The sequence below is a fragment of the Bombyx mori genome, chromosome 21, assembly GCF_030269925.1.
Source record: "Bombyx mori chromosome 21, ASM3026992v2".
Classification (NCBI taxonomy): domain Eukaryota; kingdom Metazoa; phylum Arthropoda; class Insecta; order Lepidoptera; family Bombycidae; genus Bombyx; species Bombyx mori.
In genome coordinates this window covers 14,546,443-14,564,337 of record NC_085127.1, presented here as the reverse complement: position 1 = coordinate 14,564,337, position 17,895 = coordinate 14,546,443, and the positions used below count along the sequence as shown (strand labels likewise).

The 17,895-nt window shown below is 44.6% G+C and overlaps 2 protein-coding genes across 4 annotated transcripts in view; one reads left to right on the top strand and one right to left on the bottom strand.

Annotated features, from left to right (window-relative positions):
- Window positions 1–4,578, bottom strand: part of LOC101741058 (ATP-dependent Clp protease ATP-binding subunit clpX-like, mitochondrial) — a 59,342-nt gene extending 54,764 nt beyond the window's left edge. Inside the window, exon 1 of the transcript XR_009976010.1 lies at window positions 524–4,578. The gene's annotated coding sequence lies outside the window, so the exon portion shown is untranslated. The remainder of the gene's footprint in view (window positions 1–523) is intronic.
- LOC101740916 (sorting nexin-27) overlaps window positions 1–17,895 on the top strand; it is a 35,773-nt gene that overhangs the window by 6,102 nt on the left and 11,776 nt on the right. For 2 of the 3 annotated variants that reach the window (XM_062674780.1, XM_004925018.5), the window contains exons 2-4: window positions 14,591–14,693; window positions 15,590–15,759; window positions 16,702–16,805. In XM_062674780.1, coding sequence (XP_062530764.1) covers window positions 14,591–14,693; window positions 15,590–15,759; window positions 16,702–16,805 — 377 coding nt within the window. Of the gene's footprint in view, window positions 1–9,256; window positions 9,629–14,590; window positions 14,694–15,589; window positions 15,760–16,701; window positions 16,806–17,895 lie in introns of those variants that run through there. The other variant, XM_062674781.1, reaches the window with a different exon arrangement.

Below are 17,895 nucleotides of genomic sequence, written 5' to 3'. Positions count from 1 at the left end.
GTTACCGACTGACGGTTATAATGTTCAATAATATGCATTGTCTGTACGAACCCGGATATTTGAGAGCGAGAATAGAAAATCGAAATGGCTATGAACCACTCAATATGAGGTACCGTAAACCGTACTTTACTTTGTTTGGAGATCATTTTTGTTTGGTTTTTGGTTCATGGGAATACCGAAATCCGTTCTTTGTGGTGCTTTTGAAAATCTATTAATTACTTTTATAATAAGTTATTGTGTTTCATCCCATGCTATCTTTACTGAGTTTACAATTTCCGACGCTGCGTTCAACCCAGTCCACTATATTGATTACGCAAGATATTGGTTGTCATTTAGAGGTCTACATTCCTATGGAGTATATAGTGCGGCCAAATCCTTTGACAAAATAAGTTGTTCGATTCGAACCCAGCGACCTCGTGGCAGCCTAGGGCTACGGAAACCAGCACGAGGTGCGCGTCGAACATGTGCCGCGATTCGCGGCGCCGTATGTACTATTTTAACAAAATATCATGCAATCACTCACCGGAACCGATGCTTTCGTCTTCTCACGCCGTATCACTTAGGGAGAAGGGTATGGGGCAGGAATGGATAAGGATTAGCGATGATACACAACTTTAGCGTAGACCGTCAATATACAGGTACCGTCCCGTTCGAGAAGCAAGACAAAGTGACAGATGTCAAATCGCGACGGCACCGTCAAATCGCGACCCGTGTTGCCGTGGTAAGAATTCAAAAACTAACGGATTGGTTTCGAACAGTCACCCGCCCGGACAGGTCCCCTACCTGTCCCTAATCAACTGGCAGCCGGGACAACGTTGTGACCGCTCGTTTGAGAACCGAGTCCCCGACCAGAACCTCTGCAGACCGAGGGGTCCCATCCTTACCGGGAAACAGATTAACAATGCGCCCCCTACGCCAACGCAGTGGCGGCAGGTTAGCATCCTTAACCAACACAAGGTCACCGACGTGAGGGGGACTGGTTCTATCCGTCCACTTAAAGCGCTGCTGGAGCAGATGTAAATACTCAAGGGACCAACGTTTCCAAAAATCTTGGGACATCTGCTGCAACATCTGGTATCGCCTCAACCGTCCAGGCTTGATATCCGAGAGGGGATACTCCGGCAACGCATTGAGTGGCTGTCCTATCAAGAAATGGCCTGGAGTTAACGACTCCAAGTCATTCGGGTCTGAACTGAGCGGGCACAACGGCCGCGAATTAAGTACCGCTTCAATTTTACAAAATACCGTAGTTAACTCCTCAAAGGTGAGCGAGGTTTGCCCTATCACGCGCATCAAGTGAGTCTTAGCCGATTTTACTACTGCCTCAAAAATTCCACCCCAGTGGGGGCATCCTGGAGGACTGAAGGTCCACCGAATACCGCGACGAGAGAGGGCCGTTTCAATATCCACCTGGTTATTGTTCAAGAAATTTACTACATCCCGCAAGTAACGGTCCGCACCTACAAAATTCGTTCCGTTATCGGAGCGTATCAATTCGGGTAAGCCTCGACGGGACACAAATCTATCCAAGCTCGCAATAAAGGCTTCAGTTGTAAGGTCGGCAACAACTTCAAGATGTACAGCTTTGGTTGAAAGGCAGACAAAGACGCACAGATAAGCCTTAATTAACCTAACATTCCGCAAACGTGAAGCCTTGATCATGAAGGGCCCAGCGAAGTCCGTACCAACTCCAGAAAACGGCCTCATCTTCTTCACTCTGTCTGGAGGCAGATCTCCCATCTGAGGCTGCATCGTAGACGCCTTAAGCCGATAACAGGGTAAACACCGGAAAAGGACGCTCCGAACCGTACGACGCCCTGACAGAATCCAAAATTCCCTCTGGAGGGATGCCAGCAGCGCATTGCAACCGGAATGCGAATTTGCGATGTGGCGATCCATCACCAACAGGTCAACTAACTGGCTCTTCTTGGGAAGTAAAAGAGGATGGCGCGCCGAATAAGGTAAATTGGAGTTACTTAATCTACCTCCCACTCGAATCAGCCCCTGGCCGTCTACAAAGGGGCTAAGACGAGCGATAGCTCCACGAAGCTTAGGGCGCTCAGTCCTTAGCGCCTTCAATTCTGAATGAAAACTGGTGGCTTGCACAACTTCAATTAATTTCAGCAGCGCCTTCTTCCGCTCGATGGGACACACAACAGGTGTCATATTGCGTTGAGACACCGGCAAACGACAATTCCGAATAAACCTCAAAATCCAGGCGGTAACCTTAACCAGCTTGTCCAAGGAGCTATAACGGTTGATGAGCAGATCCAAATCCAACCCCTGAATCACTCCTCGATCCTCGAACTGCGCCGGTGCAGCCACGAGACCTGGAGGAACTTCTATGCGAGAGGGAGGCCACTGAGAAGCTTTCTTGGTGAGCCACTGGGGACCCCACCATAACTGATGATCAACTATTTCCGATGCTAAGCATCCCCGAGAAGCGCAGTCCGCCGGATTGAGCTCACCAGGCACGTGTCTCCATGTTAGAGGGACCTCAGAACCTTGAATCTGGGAGACACGGTTGGCCACGAAAACTTCAAGTGTATGAACCGAAGCCTTCAACCAGCACAACACTATCTGGCTGTCTGTCCAAGCATAGACAGTGTTTTCTAAATCAATAACCGACCGTAAACTAGTAGCTGTATGGTTTAACAACCTAGTCAACAGAGCGGCACCAGACAACTCGAGCTTCGGAATCGTCATGCGTGTCCGAAGCGGAGCGACCTTACTCTTAGCTAACACCAACCGTATATCAACCCTTCCAGTTGAAGAAACCGTTCGCAAGTATACCGCAGCTGCGAATCCGCGTTCCGAGGCATCCGAAAACCCGTGGAGAGACGCCTTGTATTTGCCCGCAGGAACCAGCTTCCGAGGTATTGACACGTGGTTAATATCAGGAAGAGACGAGAAAAAGTTCAACCAATCCTTCAATAGGTCACCAGCAATCCCCTCGTCCCATGACAGGTTAGCAGACCACAGTCGCTGCATGAAGCACTTTAAGAGAAAAGTGACAGGAGCGATCCAACCGTTTGGATCGAAGGTTCGAGCAATTGTGGAAAGCACCGTTCGTTTAGACCATACCTTTGGATTTTCCAACTCCACCCGATAGGTAAATTCGTCTTGAATCGGACGATATTGAATCCCTAGGACCGACAGCATGTTAGGGTTATCGACATTCTCGAAAAGATGGGGATCCTGTTGATACTCCGTTGGCAAACCAGTCAACAACTCAGGACAGTTAGACAGCCATTTTCTCAACTCGTACCCGCCCCTGCTCAAAAGGCGGATCAGTTCATCCTTGCGTGATAAGGCCTCTTCGACACTGTCGGCGCCCGTACATACGTCATCGACATATAGGTCCCGTTCCAAAATGTCCGCAGCACGAGGGTAGTGCAACCGTTCCCTCACTGCCAACTCCCGCAAAGAACGAACCGCTAAATATGGACTCGACCGCAACCCGTAAGTGTTCGTGTTCAGTTCATAAATTTTTATGGGCTCATCTGAGCTTTCACGCCAGAGAATGAGTTGATACCGCCTATCCTCCGGATGAATCACCGTTTGCCTGAACATCATACGGATGTCTGCCACGAAAACGATCTGGTGCCTGCGGAAGCTCGTCAGTATGTCTGAAATGTCCCGGTTCAGCTTTGGACCCGAATGGAGACACTGATTTAAGGAGACGCCGGAGGAGGTCGTGACCGAACCGTCAAACACGACCCTAATTTTACCGTTAGGAGTTTTCAAAACCGCATGATGAGGCAGGAAACAGTGCTCCGTAGCACTCCAATCTACCTTGGAAACCGACATGTGACCTAAAGATTCATACTCCCGCATAAACTCTACATATTTCTGCCGGAACACCGCGTCGCGCCTCATGCGTCTCTCCATTGACAAAAGTCTGGTCTCTGCTGCCTTCCTCGAACTGCCTAGCAGTGGGCGATTCGCCCGAAAAGGAAGTCTTAACAAGAACCGGCCCGAATAGAGACGACCCGTATTATTCTGGTAAAACAGCTCACATTCCTCCTCATCCGGGTTAACTCGATAAGCTGTAGGAGGTTCTTCTAGTTCCCAAAACCGTTGGACTACTTCCGAAAGCGTAGACCCGACCAGAAAATTGTCCGATTTCCTCGCAGCGACCGGCCGGAACGCAGGACCCAACAATACATGCCCTAATTTTGTGTCCATTGCAACCAAACCCTCCGCATGAAGAACGCGCTTCCCAGTCAGGAGCAGCTTCCCTAGTACATCCGCCCCAAGTAGTACGTCTACTGGCCCCGGGGTGTCAAACTTGGGGTCCGCTAGCCGTAAGTCTGAAGTCAATGACCGTATGTAACTGTTTACCTTCACCGGAGGGTGACGACCTATCACCTCAGGCATCACCAAAGCTGAGACTCTAAACTGTAAGCGAGGGTTGGGATTCGATGAGAAAATAAATGAAGTGTGACCGATCACGTCCGAAATTCTAACATTGCCCACTCCACGAATAGAATAAGAAGACTTGTAAATAGGATTGCCCAACCGTACTGCAAGGTTGCTCGACATAATAGTGCCCTGTGCGCCGGAATCCAACAGAGCTCGAGCAAACACAGTGTTGCCATCCGAATCCAACACCCGAACAGAAGCGGTAGGAAGTAAAACAGCTTCTGGGGCTGGGGCAACACTGCAGTGAGCGGCAATTTCCTAGCGGGGGCCCGGGTCCCCGCTATCCCGGTCGGCGCGCGACGGAAGGTCGTAGAGTGCCAGCGGATCCCACGCTCCCACATAAGGCCCTCGTTTCCCGTCCCGCCTCATATACCTCCGCGTACGATGGCCAAACGGGCCAAACACTGGAGGGAGTCGCTCCAGCGTCGGCCGCTCCCTCAGCGGAGGAGAAAACCGTACTTCTGAGGGAGGGGGAGACGAGTGAGCAGGGCTACTCGATCCAGCAGGCGAACACGGCCCCGCACGGGGGGACAACGTGGCCACCCCGGCGTAGCTGGTGGGCATCCGCTGGCACCCGCCCGCAGTACCTAACCCGGCGCCTCCCTGCGAAGCCTCTTTCCGAGGGTCCACGCCGCCGAATTGGCGAGGGCTACGACCGGTGCGCTCACCGGTCGGCGAGGCTGGATGACTGCGTCCGGATGACCTCGGAGTGGCGGCAGACTCCAGACACAGGAGGGCATGGTGCCGACCGTCGCAATTAGGGCACAATTGTGGCTGTGGACAGACGCTCGCCGTGTGCGGCCCAAAACAAAAAAAGCACCATCGCCGCTGGGCAACGATGTTGCGTCTACCCCTGATGCGCGTCGACCGGAACCTCGGACAGGCGGCTACGTCGTGCCCGCTCTCATGACAGAAGGCACACCGTGGGCCTCCCACCGCTGCCATGAGCGCAGTCAGTCGTTGAGACGGCCCCCTCTTATCCCCTCCCCCTCCCCTCTGAGCAACCGAAACGGCGTGGCCGGAAGCCGGCACACGCGACCCAGAGGAGGAGGGTGGTGGCATAATCTCGTGTCGGCGACTTTCGGCTTCTAAAAACGCCAGCAGACTGGCCAGGGTAGGCAGTTCGTCCCTACCTGCGTTGTCCTGCTGCTCGAATCGAGTGAGCACCTCAACCGGCAGCCTACCTGCAACAATATAAAAGAGCAGATATGACCATTGGTCTACTGGTAGACCCAAATTACCCAAGGCCTTAGTGGCCACCGTAACTGGATTCAGTACCTCGGCTCTGATATCGGAAGCCCGAGAAAGTTTGGGTATCGCAAACAGCCTGGCCAGCTGAGCGTCTACCAACCGTCGTTGATTTTGATATCGGTCGAACAGGATCTGGCGTGCGACCGCATAATTGTCGTTGGTGATAGGCAAGTGTGCCACCAATTCACCAGGTTCACCTCGCAGAGCACCCCGAAGCTGAGCCATCTTATAAGAGGCAGTCAAGTCCGACCGACCATGGACCAGGCTGTCAAACAAATTGATAAAGCCGACCCACTCGTTCAGATCACCGTGGAAGATCGGCAGGTCGATGGAGGGGAGGCGTGATATGACGCCTGACGAAGTTCCCGAACCTCCATTACCACCGGATGACGACTGCTTCTTAACATCGGCCACCCGTTGCAGAATGGCATCAGCGTACTCCTGACACTGGTCCACGTCAAGACCGATGGCATGGATCACCTCCTTCTCCACTTCGGACCCCAAAGCAACGAGGTCAGACAACCGATCGTACACTACCTCCAACCGTTCGTGCACCTGAGACGCCCTATCGAGCAATGCCGCATCCCTATCCGTTCTGTCAACCAAAGCATGAGCTGATGCGAACCATCGGAGCTCACTAGTCACCTTCCCGCGAATGTAGGACACCGACATGTTACTTGCAGTTTACAACCAGAACAAAAAAAAACTCAAAAAAAAATTCAAAAAAAAAAAAAAAAAAATCAAAAAGAATTCAAAATAAAAATTCAAAAAAAAATCAAAGGAATTATTTAAAGGAGTGTACGAGTGAGCCCACCAAAATATTCCTACTCCTAAGTATTTAGGTAACCTAGACCTCACCACTGTACCAAGGACACCCCAACAAATAGGAACAAACTTAAAATTAAAAGTTATAAGATAGAAAATTGCTGATACCAGGTTTTGAGTTGCAACTAAACTCAAGCACACCTGGCCTCTAGACTATAACTAGAAGCTAGTCACCAAGCAGGACCCAATCAACAATTTACTATCACAAAGTATTCACACCGTTCAACGGGTAAGTCAAATAACAAAATTAAAATTAAAAATTAATTATATGATAGCAAATTGCTGATAAAAATTTGTGAATTAATTTTCAAACACTGATGGCCTCAGGACTATACCAAAGCCAGTCACCAAGCAGGGCCCACAGTCAGCAATCCACTACCACAAATTCAAACAAGTAATTTAAATTTAGAACAAATTAAAACAAATAACAAAAAATATATATAATAGTAAATTGCTGGTATAAGTTTTGAAATGACACTCATACACCGTTGGCCTCTGGACTATAACTAAGCTAGTCTCCAAACAGGGCCCAACCAGCAATCTACTACTACAAGTTCAACAAGTACTCCAGTTATATTCAATTACAAATGTGTTGCAGCTCAATTATACTAAAATATAAGTAGGAAGCGAGCTACAATCATACACAAATTAACAATAAACTATAAACCCAAACTGTAATAACATTCAGATTGTTACACACAATTATGCTTAAATAGATGTGGTAATCTACTGCTATGATGAGCAGAATTAACATAAATCTGTAGTAATAGTATGAAAATAGCTGACCACTGTAGCAGCTGTGTGCTAGGTCATAAACTCAGCCAGCACAGCTGTCCAACTCACGTACAATTAGTCAGCTATGCGCAGTGGAAGCTAATAAATCAGTCTTACTATTACTAACTATTACTACTCACTAATTTTCTTAACCAGGTGGATAGAAACACACTAAACGACCTGACCTAGGTCAGCAGAATGATAGTTTAAACAGAACCGAACCCTATGCCTACACTACTTCTGCTGACTAGTAAGAAAATTAAGTGAGGTTAGACGTAAAAAATTTTACATTCGTGGTAATTACTATAGATTTCAGAAATCTAACCACGCTCTGCTACCAGAAATTGTTCGATTCGAACCCAGCGACCTCGTGGCAGCCTAGGGCTACGGAAACCAGCACGAGGTGCGCGTCGAACATGTGCCGCGATTCGCGGCGCCGTATGTACTATTTTAACAAAATATCATGCAATCACTCACCGGAACCGATGCTTTCGTCTTCTCACGCCGTATCACTTAGGGAGAAGGGTATGGGGCAGGAATGGATAAGGATTAGCGATGATACACAACTTTAGCGTAGACCGTCAATATACAGGTACCGTCCCGTTCGAGAAGCAAGACAAAGTGACAGATGTCAAATCGCGACGGCACCGTCAAATCGCGACCCGTGTTGCCGTGGTAAGAATTCAAAAACTAACGGATTGGTTTCGAACATAAGTCAACTTTGTTTTTGCCAATGATGCAATAGTTGCGATTCAAGTCGAGAACCTTTATAAAGATAATTAAATATTGCATAGACAGTTGCACGAGTTCATATGATTTTTAACCAGTTCTAACCGACGCCCTGTTGCCTGCCCTTATTTATGAATATTGCGATAACAGCTAATAGCTGTTGAAGCAGCAAATAGTGGCTACGTTATTAATGCAATGTGAGCTTATTCTAAAAACCTATTTTATTCGTTATCTGGTACCGCAGGTTTGTGTCCATTCTCTTAAAGTTTCTGTGATTGAATCAAATGTGTTTGATGGGTACTTTTCGTAATATAGCGCCTTATTTGTGGTCTTATTAGGGAAAAAAAAACATTAAAAGGTGTCCAGTTGTAATTCTAATTAAACTGAGATTTCTGCAGCCTAAGACAGGCAAGGCAAGACAGAAATTGATCTTAAACTGACCGATGTTTTTCTAAACGCCGGGTAGGTATTGAGGCCTTTTGATGATTCGTGGTCTTAAAGATAATATGAAAAGTTTTTTTTTTTATGATTGTAGGATTACTGGTGGCCCGGAGGCCTTTCCAGTTTCACCAGGACAGGAATATGAAAAGTATTGATATGAAACTGTGCGACAACTAGGCTGAGAACTTGCTACCCGTTAAACAGTATGTGTTGTAGTTGACTGTTGTTGCTGCCGCAGATGGGTGCCAGACTCGTGACCTTGATTTAAGTTTTATTTTTATGAATGAGGGATTATTAGTGGCCCGGAGGCCTCTCCAGTTTCACCAGGACAGGTGAGCGAGCAAAGGCTCAGCCAGGAGAGGTGGGATTCGCTAACAGCTGCTCGAGCGCCTCCAAAGGAGACCTAACAACTTAAGGGCAGTGCTAGGTCACTCAAGGGCAAGGAAGCTGCTTTGCGAATTAATCTGCTACCGGATTAATATCGCGACGCGCTGAGAAACTCAGCGGGCTGATGCTTAGGTTAGGTCACACGTCAAACTCTTTGCCGAGTTCGACGAGTACGGTTACTGGGGTCCCTAAGTCTGCTAGTCTGCCTAGCGTTAGCAGAAGGCGTCTAATGCAAGGGTTATTGGAGCTGATAGATCCGTAAGGTACGTGTCGTGACACTGATGCTGAGTTGCCAGTGCGCTGTTTACTTTGAATCCTAAAGCAAAGCAATAACAAAAACATTATCACTCTGGTATTTCCGCTTCTTATCACCGAACGTACTTCACGTACTGTCTATTAACATAACCTGTTTTTATGTTCGAAGTAAATCACGTAATACAATTTTAATTACGTTTCAAATCAGCATCGATCATTCGTTGTTAGTCCAACCGCAACCGATAACATTGTAGTTGCTTGCAAAGCGACGACAAATCGAACCGAAATCGGTCATTTGGAATCATTATCGATTCATAACTGTCGTGAAATAGCCGTGTGCTTGTTACGAACTGTATATTGTAATGTAAATTTTTGTGTGTGCTTCCTTGGCATTACGTGTCAATGTTTAAATTTTTCGAGCGCAGTGGGAGATGGCAGTGCATAGAGGTGGAAATGGGAACTTTAGATACTCTTACTATTATTGTGAAAACACGGGCTTTGAGATTTATGACTTGGAGGATGAAGGAAAAATGACTAACCGGTAAAATTATATTTTTATTGCTTAGATGGGTGGATGAGCTCACAGCCCACCTGGTGTTAAGTGGTTACTGGAGCCCATAGACATCTACAACGTAAATGCGCCACCCACCTTGAGATATAAGTTCTAAGGTCTCAAATATAGTTACAGCGACTGCCCCACCCTTCAAACCGAAACGCATTACTGCTTCACGGCAGAAATAAGCAGGGTGGTACCCGCGCGGACTCACAAGAGGTCCTACCACCAGTAATAAATCATTGTGATCATTGTGGTCATTATCTAGATCAATAAAATTAAGCCCACACTGACGGTTTAATAATAATATATTTATTTGTTTTTCATTTTACTATTTCGAGATAGTGTTACTTCTTTCTTTTTTTCCCTACCTATTCTAGTAACTTTGAGGGGTTATTCTAGATTCACCGAGCTAGTAGGTAAGCTCACGGGGCTCAAACCGGGGGTTTCGCTCACCTAGCAAGGACAGTGCTTCACTACCACCGGATAGGAAACGCGACCCACTGAGAACATCTGGCGAGAAACTCAGTGGGCTGTGTCTATGGGCTAATTTACTCGTCCAGCCCTTCATCGCAAGCGACGGATTCGACGAGGACGGTGACCGGTGCTTGTGGTACCTAAAAGCACCGTTAATGGATCGGGCGGATCCGTAATGACGTGTCTAAGACTACTTCTTTCTGTCCGCAATGTAACGTAAGGAATGTGCTAAATACCATTATTATTTGACGGTATTTGTGTAATATTCTAATTGAAAGAGAACTAAACAATAGTCGCTCTCGGAGATGTAAACGAAAATATTTTTTACATCGATAACAAAAGGTATTATTTATATTCTATTCATTTATACATATATGATTACTCATCTTCATTGACTAACTGATTCATCAACACAAAGCCTAAACTGCTGGGACTACAGTAAGGTTTTTTTTGTTGCTCTCAAAGCCTTTTATGTTGTTAGCACTCACCGAGGAAAGATTTTTAGATATGTATTTCATCTTTACATCGGTAAAGTGATGAATAAACGCTCGTATAAAAAGCTTGTTTATAATAAGTCATCATCTAAACATAAAAATAAAATTGCAGTGTCTGTTTGTAATATTGAAATAACCGCTTTTAATTACATACATGCATGTGAATATATATACGGTACATACATCAAAATAATATTTTTTACAATTTTTGTCGGTCTGTTCCGGTTAATCTCTGGAACGGCTGGACCGATTTTGACGAGACTTTCACTGATAGGTAGCTGATGATACAAGAAGTAACTTAGGCTACTTTTTGTAGACTAGCTTCGCCCCGCGGCGTCACCTGCGTTACGACAATAACCGCGGGCAACATCGCGGGACTCAGCTATCAATAATAAAATTCAATGATTCCGAAGCGAAGCGAGGGCGGGTCGCTAGTTTTAAAGTAAGAAGTGTGGAACTTCACAATTAAAACTCCTTTTATAGTTAAATCTTACGTTTTTATTGTCATTTTTTTTCTTACCTTATCGTGGGTAGCCTAAGAGGCTATTTTAACTTTCCGCGGACCGCTAGGTGAGCTCACGGGCTCGACCTGAGAGCATTGCTAACACTAGCCCTAGCAAGAGCCGTGCTTCACAGAATCTACCACCGGATCGGAAACGCGACACACTGAGAAGATCCGGCGATAATAATAATAATAGCCACGGAAAAGTGACACATGGTCATCAAGCCCCAAACAAGAATATCCTGTACTATGATAACCCGAGTTTAAATATTTCCATTTGTAGATATTAAAATATACAGAAAAAGAGCAAACAAATCTGTTCATCACACGAAAGTTTGCCCGATGCGAAAAATCGAACCCACGACCCGCAATCACGCCCTAATTACTGCACCACCGTGTCAGTCAGTCAAGTAGCTTTTGGGGCCGTTGAATAGGAATGTGAATATGTACCTTTTAAGTAACTCCAAACCTCACGACTATTAATGAAACTTTATTTATAGCCGTGATCTTTAATGGGTATCTAACAGCCTGGCCACGGGACATTCGCCGATGCGAATATTCGCGCGGTGCGAACGGCGAAGCGTCTAGCGACTAAAACAAGCGCATAGAAATGTACCTAACAAGCCACGCGCACCGGCGACCGGCGAAGCGACCGGCGGAATGTACCGAGCGAATCGCGCGATGCGGCGGGCGAGCAAAACAAATGCATGAATACGGACGGCGCGAGCCACGGAGTCGAGCGGTAGTCGCGGCGAATAGTGCAGTGATTAAATGAGTTTAGTTGTTTTCGCCGCGAAAAATTAACGCCGAAATTTTTATATTTTTTATTTTTTATTTATTTTATATTTTTAAAGTCGTCGTGGCCTAACGGACGTCCGGTGCAATCGTGTTGAGCGATGCACCGGTGTTCGAATATCAGGCGGGTACCAATTTTTGTAATGAAATACGTACTCAACAACACTCAACGTTCACGATTGATTTCCACGGTGAAGGAATAACATCGTGTGATAAAAATGAAATCTTCAAAATAATAATTTGCGTAATTACTGGTGGTAGGACCTCTTGTGAGTCTACACGGGTGGGTACTACCACCCTGCCTATTTCTGCCGTGAAGTAGTAATGCGTTTCGGTTTGAAGGGTGAGGCAGCCATTATAACTATACTTGAGACCTTAGAACTTATATCTCAAGGTGGGTGGCGCATTTACGTTGTGGATGTCTATGGGCTCCAGTAACCACTTAACACAAGGTGTGCTGTGAGCTCGTCCACCCATCTAAGCAATAAAAAAATAAAATAGCTGAAATACTAGCTAGACCAGCTATTTGGAAGTCTAGCCACCGAAAGTATTTCTCGTACTTCTTGTGGAATTCTCCATCTATAGGTATACTCCGATTCTTATTCAAATCATGTACTTCACAATCTTTTCCAAATAATAGGTCCTGAACCAAAAAACTATTAATTTGTAAGCAATATCGAGATAATTTCGATATAGACATTTCGCTGTCGGACTTCCTTACTAGTCGCGGCGGCGAACGGGAGAACCCGTGGCCTGCAAACGGTGCTGCGCGAATGGTCGCCTCGCCCACCGCTTCGCTGTTCGCACCGCCGATCCCCGTGGCCAGGCCGTAAGATATCATAATAATATGAAGCTGGAGTCAGAATTAATATGGAAAATATATTGTTATTATTTTACAAAAATGTATGTTCCATGGGGAGTGTTCTGAGGAATTGTTCGAGATGATACCGTCATCTCGTTTTTACCATCGCACCGCCCGCCACCGGAGCAGAGTTCATCCATACTACCTGGAGCCACTGCGGTCATCCACAGTGCGTTTCCAGACGTCTTTTTTGCCACGTACCATCCGGCTATGGAATGAGCTCCCCTCCACGGTGTTTCCCGAGCACTATGACATGTCCTTCTTCAAACAAGGCTTGTGGAGAGTGTTAAGCAGTAGGTAGCGGCTTGGCTCTGTACCTGGCATTGCTGAAGTCCATGGGTGACGGTAACCACTCACCATCAGGTGGGCCGTGCGCTCGTCTGCCAACAAGGGCAACTAAAAAAAAAACCCATCAACACATTTTGATGACGCGCGTTCTACTTGGAGATTCCAAGTTTTTTTATATTTAATAGCTACGGAAATTTGATGCTTTCTGATATCTATGGGCCATATGGCGGGTTCTCGGAAATACTTGAATATTTTATTCCGCTGCTTTTTAGGAATATAAAAGAGAAAATACGCATCGAAACACAATATTCATGACATAAAGGCGATAAATAAAATTGAATTGTAATTTTATTGCCGCGAAGCAATAAAACATTTAATTTTGTTCTGTAAGGTTTTATGTTTCGTACGCCCGATCTTGTAAATTAATGAATAGATTTAACAATGAAATTCAATGTGTAAACTAAGACTAATACCGTGCTTTGCCTTCTACTGTCTGCTAAAATAAGCACCATAGTGACAATTATCTACTCCAAGTATGCACTAAACATTTTATTAAATAAACAGTGACATATTTACCTTACAACCTAAATCATAACAACATTTTACCACCTTATCTATACTAATATTATAAAGAGGAAAGATTTGTTTGTTTGTATTGAATACGCTCTGAAACTACTGAACCGATATGAAAAATTCATTCACTGTTTGGAAGCTACACTATTCCCGAGTGACATAGTGACAGGCTATAATCTTTTTTGAAAAAAATTAGGGATCCTTACTAAAACTCTAATAATGTAATCCAAGGTGTAAAAAATTACCTAAAATATTCTTTATATCGTGTGCCCTGCGAAAACTATTGATGATAGAATAAAATAATGTACTACGACTTTGTAGAACACATTATTATTTACAAAAAGTGTTGCGACAGCATTTGTCTAACTATTGTAGTTATGCCGCAATAAGTGTTCTTTTATTTAAAAAAATAAAACAACGTCAAATATCGTTGAAATTTTTGTTAAAGACCCGAGCGGAGCCGGAGCGGGCCGGTTGTTATTACTTGTTATTACAACACATATTTATCACTCACTGTAACTTCCTGAAGACTTTGATCAACTTCTTGACACTTCTTTGAACGAGGTTTGAAACGAGTCCTTAATGGTAGCCGCGACTCGACTGTTACTCGTATTTTAAAACCTTATTTTTTTTGGTCCTGATAGGCAGACGAGCATACGGCCCACGTCATGGTGAGTGGTCAGCGATGCCAGGGGCAGAGCCAAGCCGCTGCCTGCCAATGAACCACTGAATTCCGTTTACTTGAGTGAAAAATCCGTTCCCTCTTTGATTTGTTGCTTTACACTCGTGACCGAAGACTGAAGTAGGTACCTCATGCACGAAAGGTCACAAGTTCGAGCTTGATCACGCACCTTATCTAAATGCTTAGAGAGCGACGCTTTGGTGCGGTGTTTTAGTTTATACCCATATAACCTGTACTCTTCAACCAGCGTTGTCACGATATTCGTATTTTGTTACAGCAATGGCGTGAACGTGGAAGGCTCGACCCACAGACAAGTGGTGGACCTCATCAAGTCCGGTGGCGACTGTCTCACTCTCACAGTCATTTCAGTCACACAGAGGGTAGGTGTCACTGATCCGTATTTATTTGATAGCGATTATCTTCGATAACCCTCGAAATGTGATCATAATTACGCCTAATCTATAGTTGTATAGTAGAATTGTTTAACCCGACCAATGGAAGGTCCCGTGTATGCATTGTATTAAAAATTAAAATGGCGTTAAAAAGGGATAGAGATATTTACTGGTCCGCCAGAGAAAGATCTTATATGCGCTGGGGCAATTCGTAAACTATATCGTATCTACCCCAATAATGATGTAAATATAACGCTAACAGACTGCCGTGAGTACTTGTGAGCTCACGTTGTTTTGAGAATTAAGGTTCTGGTAAATCAGTTTCACTGTTGTTCTAGTTATTCTCAATGATATTATCGACGGTAACCAATAACAATCTGCACGGTGCTTAAGTAATAATTCCACTTTTTAAAATACAAAATGTTTTAAATTTTGGCGGCTTTTCTAAAAAAATTTATTGCTTAGACGTGTGGACGAGCTTACAGCCCACCTGGTGTTAAGTGGTTACTGGAGTCCATAGACATCTACGACGTAAATGCGCCACCCACCTTGAGATATCAGTTCTAAGGTCTCAGTATAGTCACAACGGCTGCCCCGTCCTTCAAACCGAAACGCATTACTGCTTCACGGCAGAAATAGGCAGGGCGGTGGTACCTACCCGCGCGGACTCACAAGAGGTCCTACCACCAGTAATTACGCAAACTAAAATTTGCGGGTTTGATTTTTATTACACGATTCCTTGACCGTGGAAGTCAATCGTGAACAGAGGTCCTACCACCAGTAAAAATCAGGGTATATCGGGTATTTACCACGTATTATTTCGTATGTAATGAATTCCGTGGTAAGAACTTGTTTAACTATAGTGTTGATTATTTCGCTGTTAGGAAGCAGAGCGCCTGGAACCATGCGACGACAGCTCAGCTCCGGTGGGAGTTATCGGAGGGGCAGCCAACTCTCGCGCGACGGTCTACCAGCGCTACGACTATACCGACAAGAGATCTCTGCCCGTCTCTATACCGGACTACAGGATCGTCATGGAGAGAAATACCGGCAGGTTCGATGACGCTTTTACCTACAGACACGCGCCTACACAAATCGTAAATGTTCACGGTGACTCAGCCTCTAGAAGTAGTCAATAAGTACGTACCTTGCTGGCTTGATATTTGAAAACATTTATGTGTTCTATAATGAACCACGAAAACCTCAGAAAATACTAGAATTGTGGAAATATAGCTGATATCTCCATTACATCCCTATCTCGATATTTCAAACTCTTTTTTTTATTGCTTAGATGGGTGGACAAGCTCACAGCCCACTTGGTGTTAAGTGGTTACTGGGACCCATAGACATCTACAACGTAAATGCGCTACCCACCTTGAGATATAAGTTCTAAGGTCTCAGTATAGTTACAACGGCTGCCACACCCCTCAAACCGAAACGCACCACTGCTTCACGGCAAAAATAGGCAGGGCGGTGGTACCCACCCGCGCGGACTCACAAGAGGCCCTACCACCGGTAATTACGCAAATAATAATTTTGTGGGTTTAATTTTTACTACACGATGTTATTCCTTCACCGTGGAAGTCAATCGTGAACATTTGTCAAGTACGTATTCCATTACAAAAATTGGTACCCGCTTGAGATTCGAACACCGGTGCATCGCTAGATACGAATGCACCGGACGTCTTATCTTTTAGGCCACAAAGACTTCAATATACTTCAATATAGTAGTAGTCTGAAAAGGGTTGTTTTTATAGCACCTCCAAAGTGAGGTAGATGGCGCGCGAATCGTTTCATAAAATCTATATTCTTTAAAGAATTTCTGGGTTTCATTGTTTTTTTAATCAATTGCATGTGTTGTATAAGAAAAGCTTAATTTCAAATCGATGGTAAAGTCACGACTACCTTAAGGCGTCGAAAGTTTGCCTGAAGTCACCACACTTGGGTGACTTTGATCTGTTGGTAATTTGGCTGATTGAGTGTTGACACCCTTCAGGTCGTACATAGCGTTCAATATCCACATGGCCGGGCGGCATCTCTGCAGCAGAAGGTACAGGGAATTCGCGGCCCTACACCAAGTCCTCAGGAAGGAGTTTATCGGTGAGTGCGCAGTGCAGTTCTATCCCGGTCTATCATTACCTTAGATTAATTGCTTGGCAATGTGTTTCCGGCCAAGGGATTTTACAGATCTTAAACTTTTAAACTACCGGTAGCTTTAGCCAGTTACTTTTCAAATGTAATGGGTCAAGAGAAAAATAAAACTGAGGATTTTCAGATATGATGAGTCGAAAAAACAATAAATATTGTAAGGGTACACCTATATGTTTACTTCTAAGATTAAGTAGTGAGGGTAGGCGTTACTGAGACGCGGTAACAACGTAGATCGTAAAAAAAGTTATTTAAAAATATAATTGAAAGTGAATATAGTGATAAAAAACCGTACAAGTGACAAATAAACTAGTGAATGTGACTATATAATGAAGGCAGGGTCCTAAGTTAACGAATAATCCATAAAATACCTAAGAAAAAACTGAAGTGTTAACAAACAACAACCTACGAACTTTTCAAGTCTTTTCTCGCGAAACCAGGAACTAATAATTGTACCAAGGTCTATGAAAGTGCCGGAGTGCAAGTGAATGAAAATCGCGAAAGCTATCCCTTTTTTGGAAAACATAACTTCTCTCCTGAATGAGTCTGCAATTTTACCTATCTGTCATATCAAAATAATCTGGGAAACAGCGCCATCTATTAGAAAAAAAGCACACTACGTATGAAAAAAACTATCCAGCTCCACTAGAGGGCGCAACTAGTACCAAAACAAAACAGCATGGAAGAAATCATGAAAGCCTTACAAAATATTCAAAAAGAACTGAACGCTCAAAAAATAGAAATTCAGAAAAGTGGTGAAAAGGTGACAGAGCAAGTAACACTCAACATAATTAACAAATTAGAAGAGAAATTTTCCATATTGGAAGAAAAACATCAAACTTTGAAAGAAAATGTTGAACAACAAGAAAAAAGGATTCAATTTATGGAAAAACAAGCAAGACAAAGAAACATAATTTTCTTCGGTATCGAAGAGAGTGAGACATCCTATCATAACTTGGAGAACAATATATTGCTATTAATAAGTGAAAGACTGTTATTAAAATTGGATTGTAGAGATATTCAAGAAATAAAGAGAGTGGGG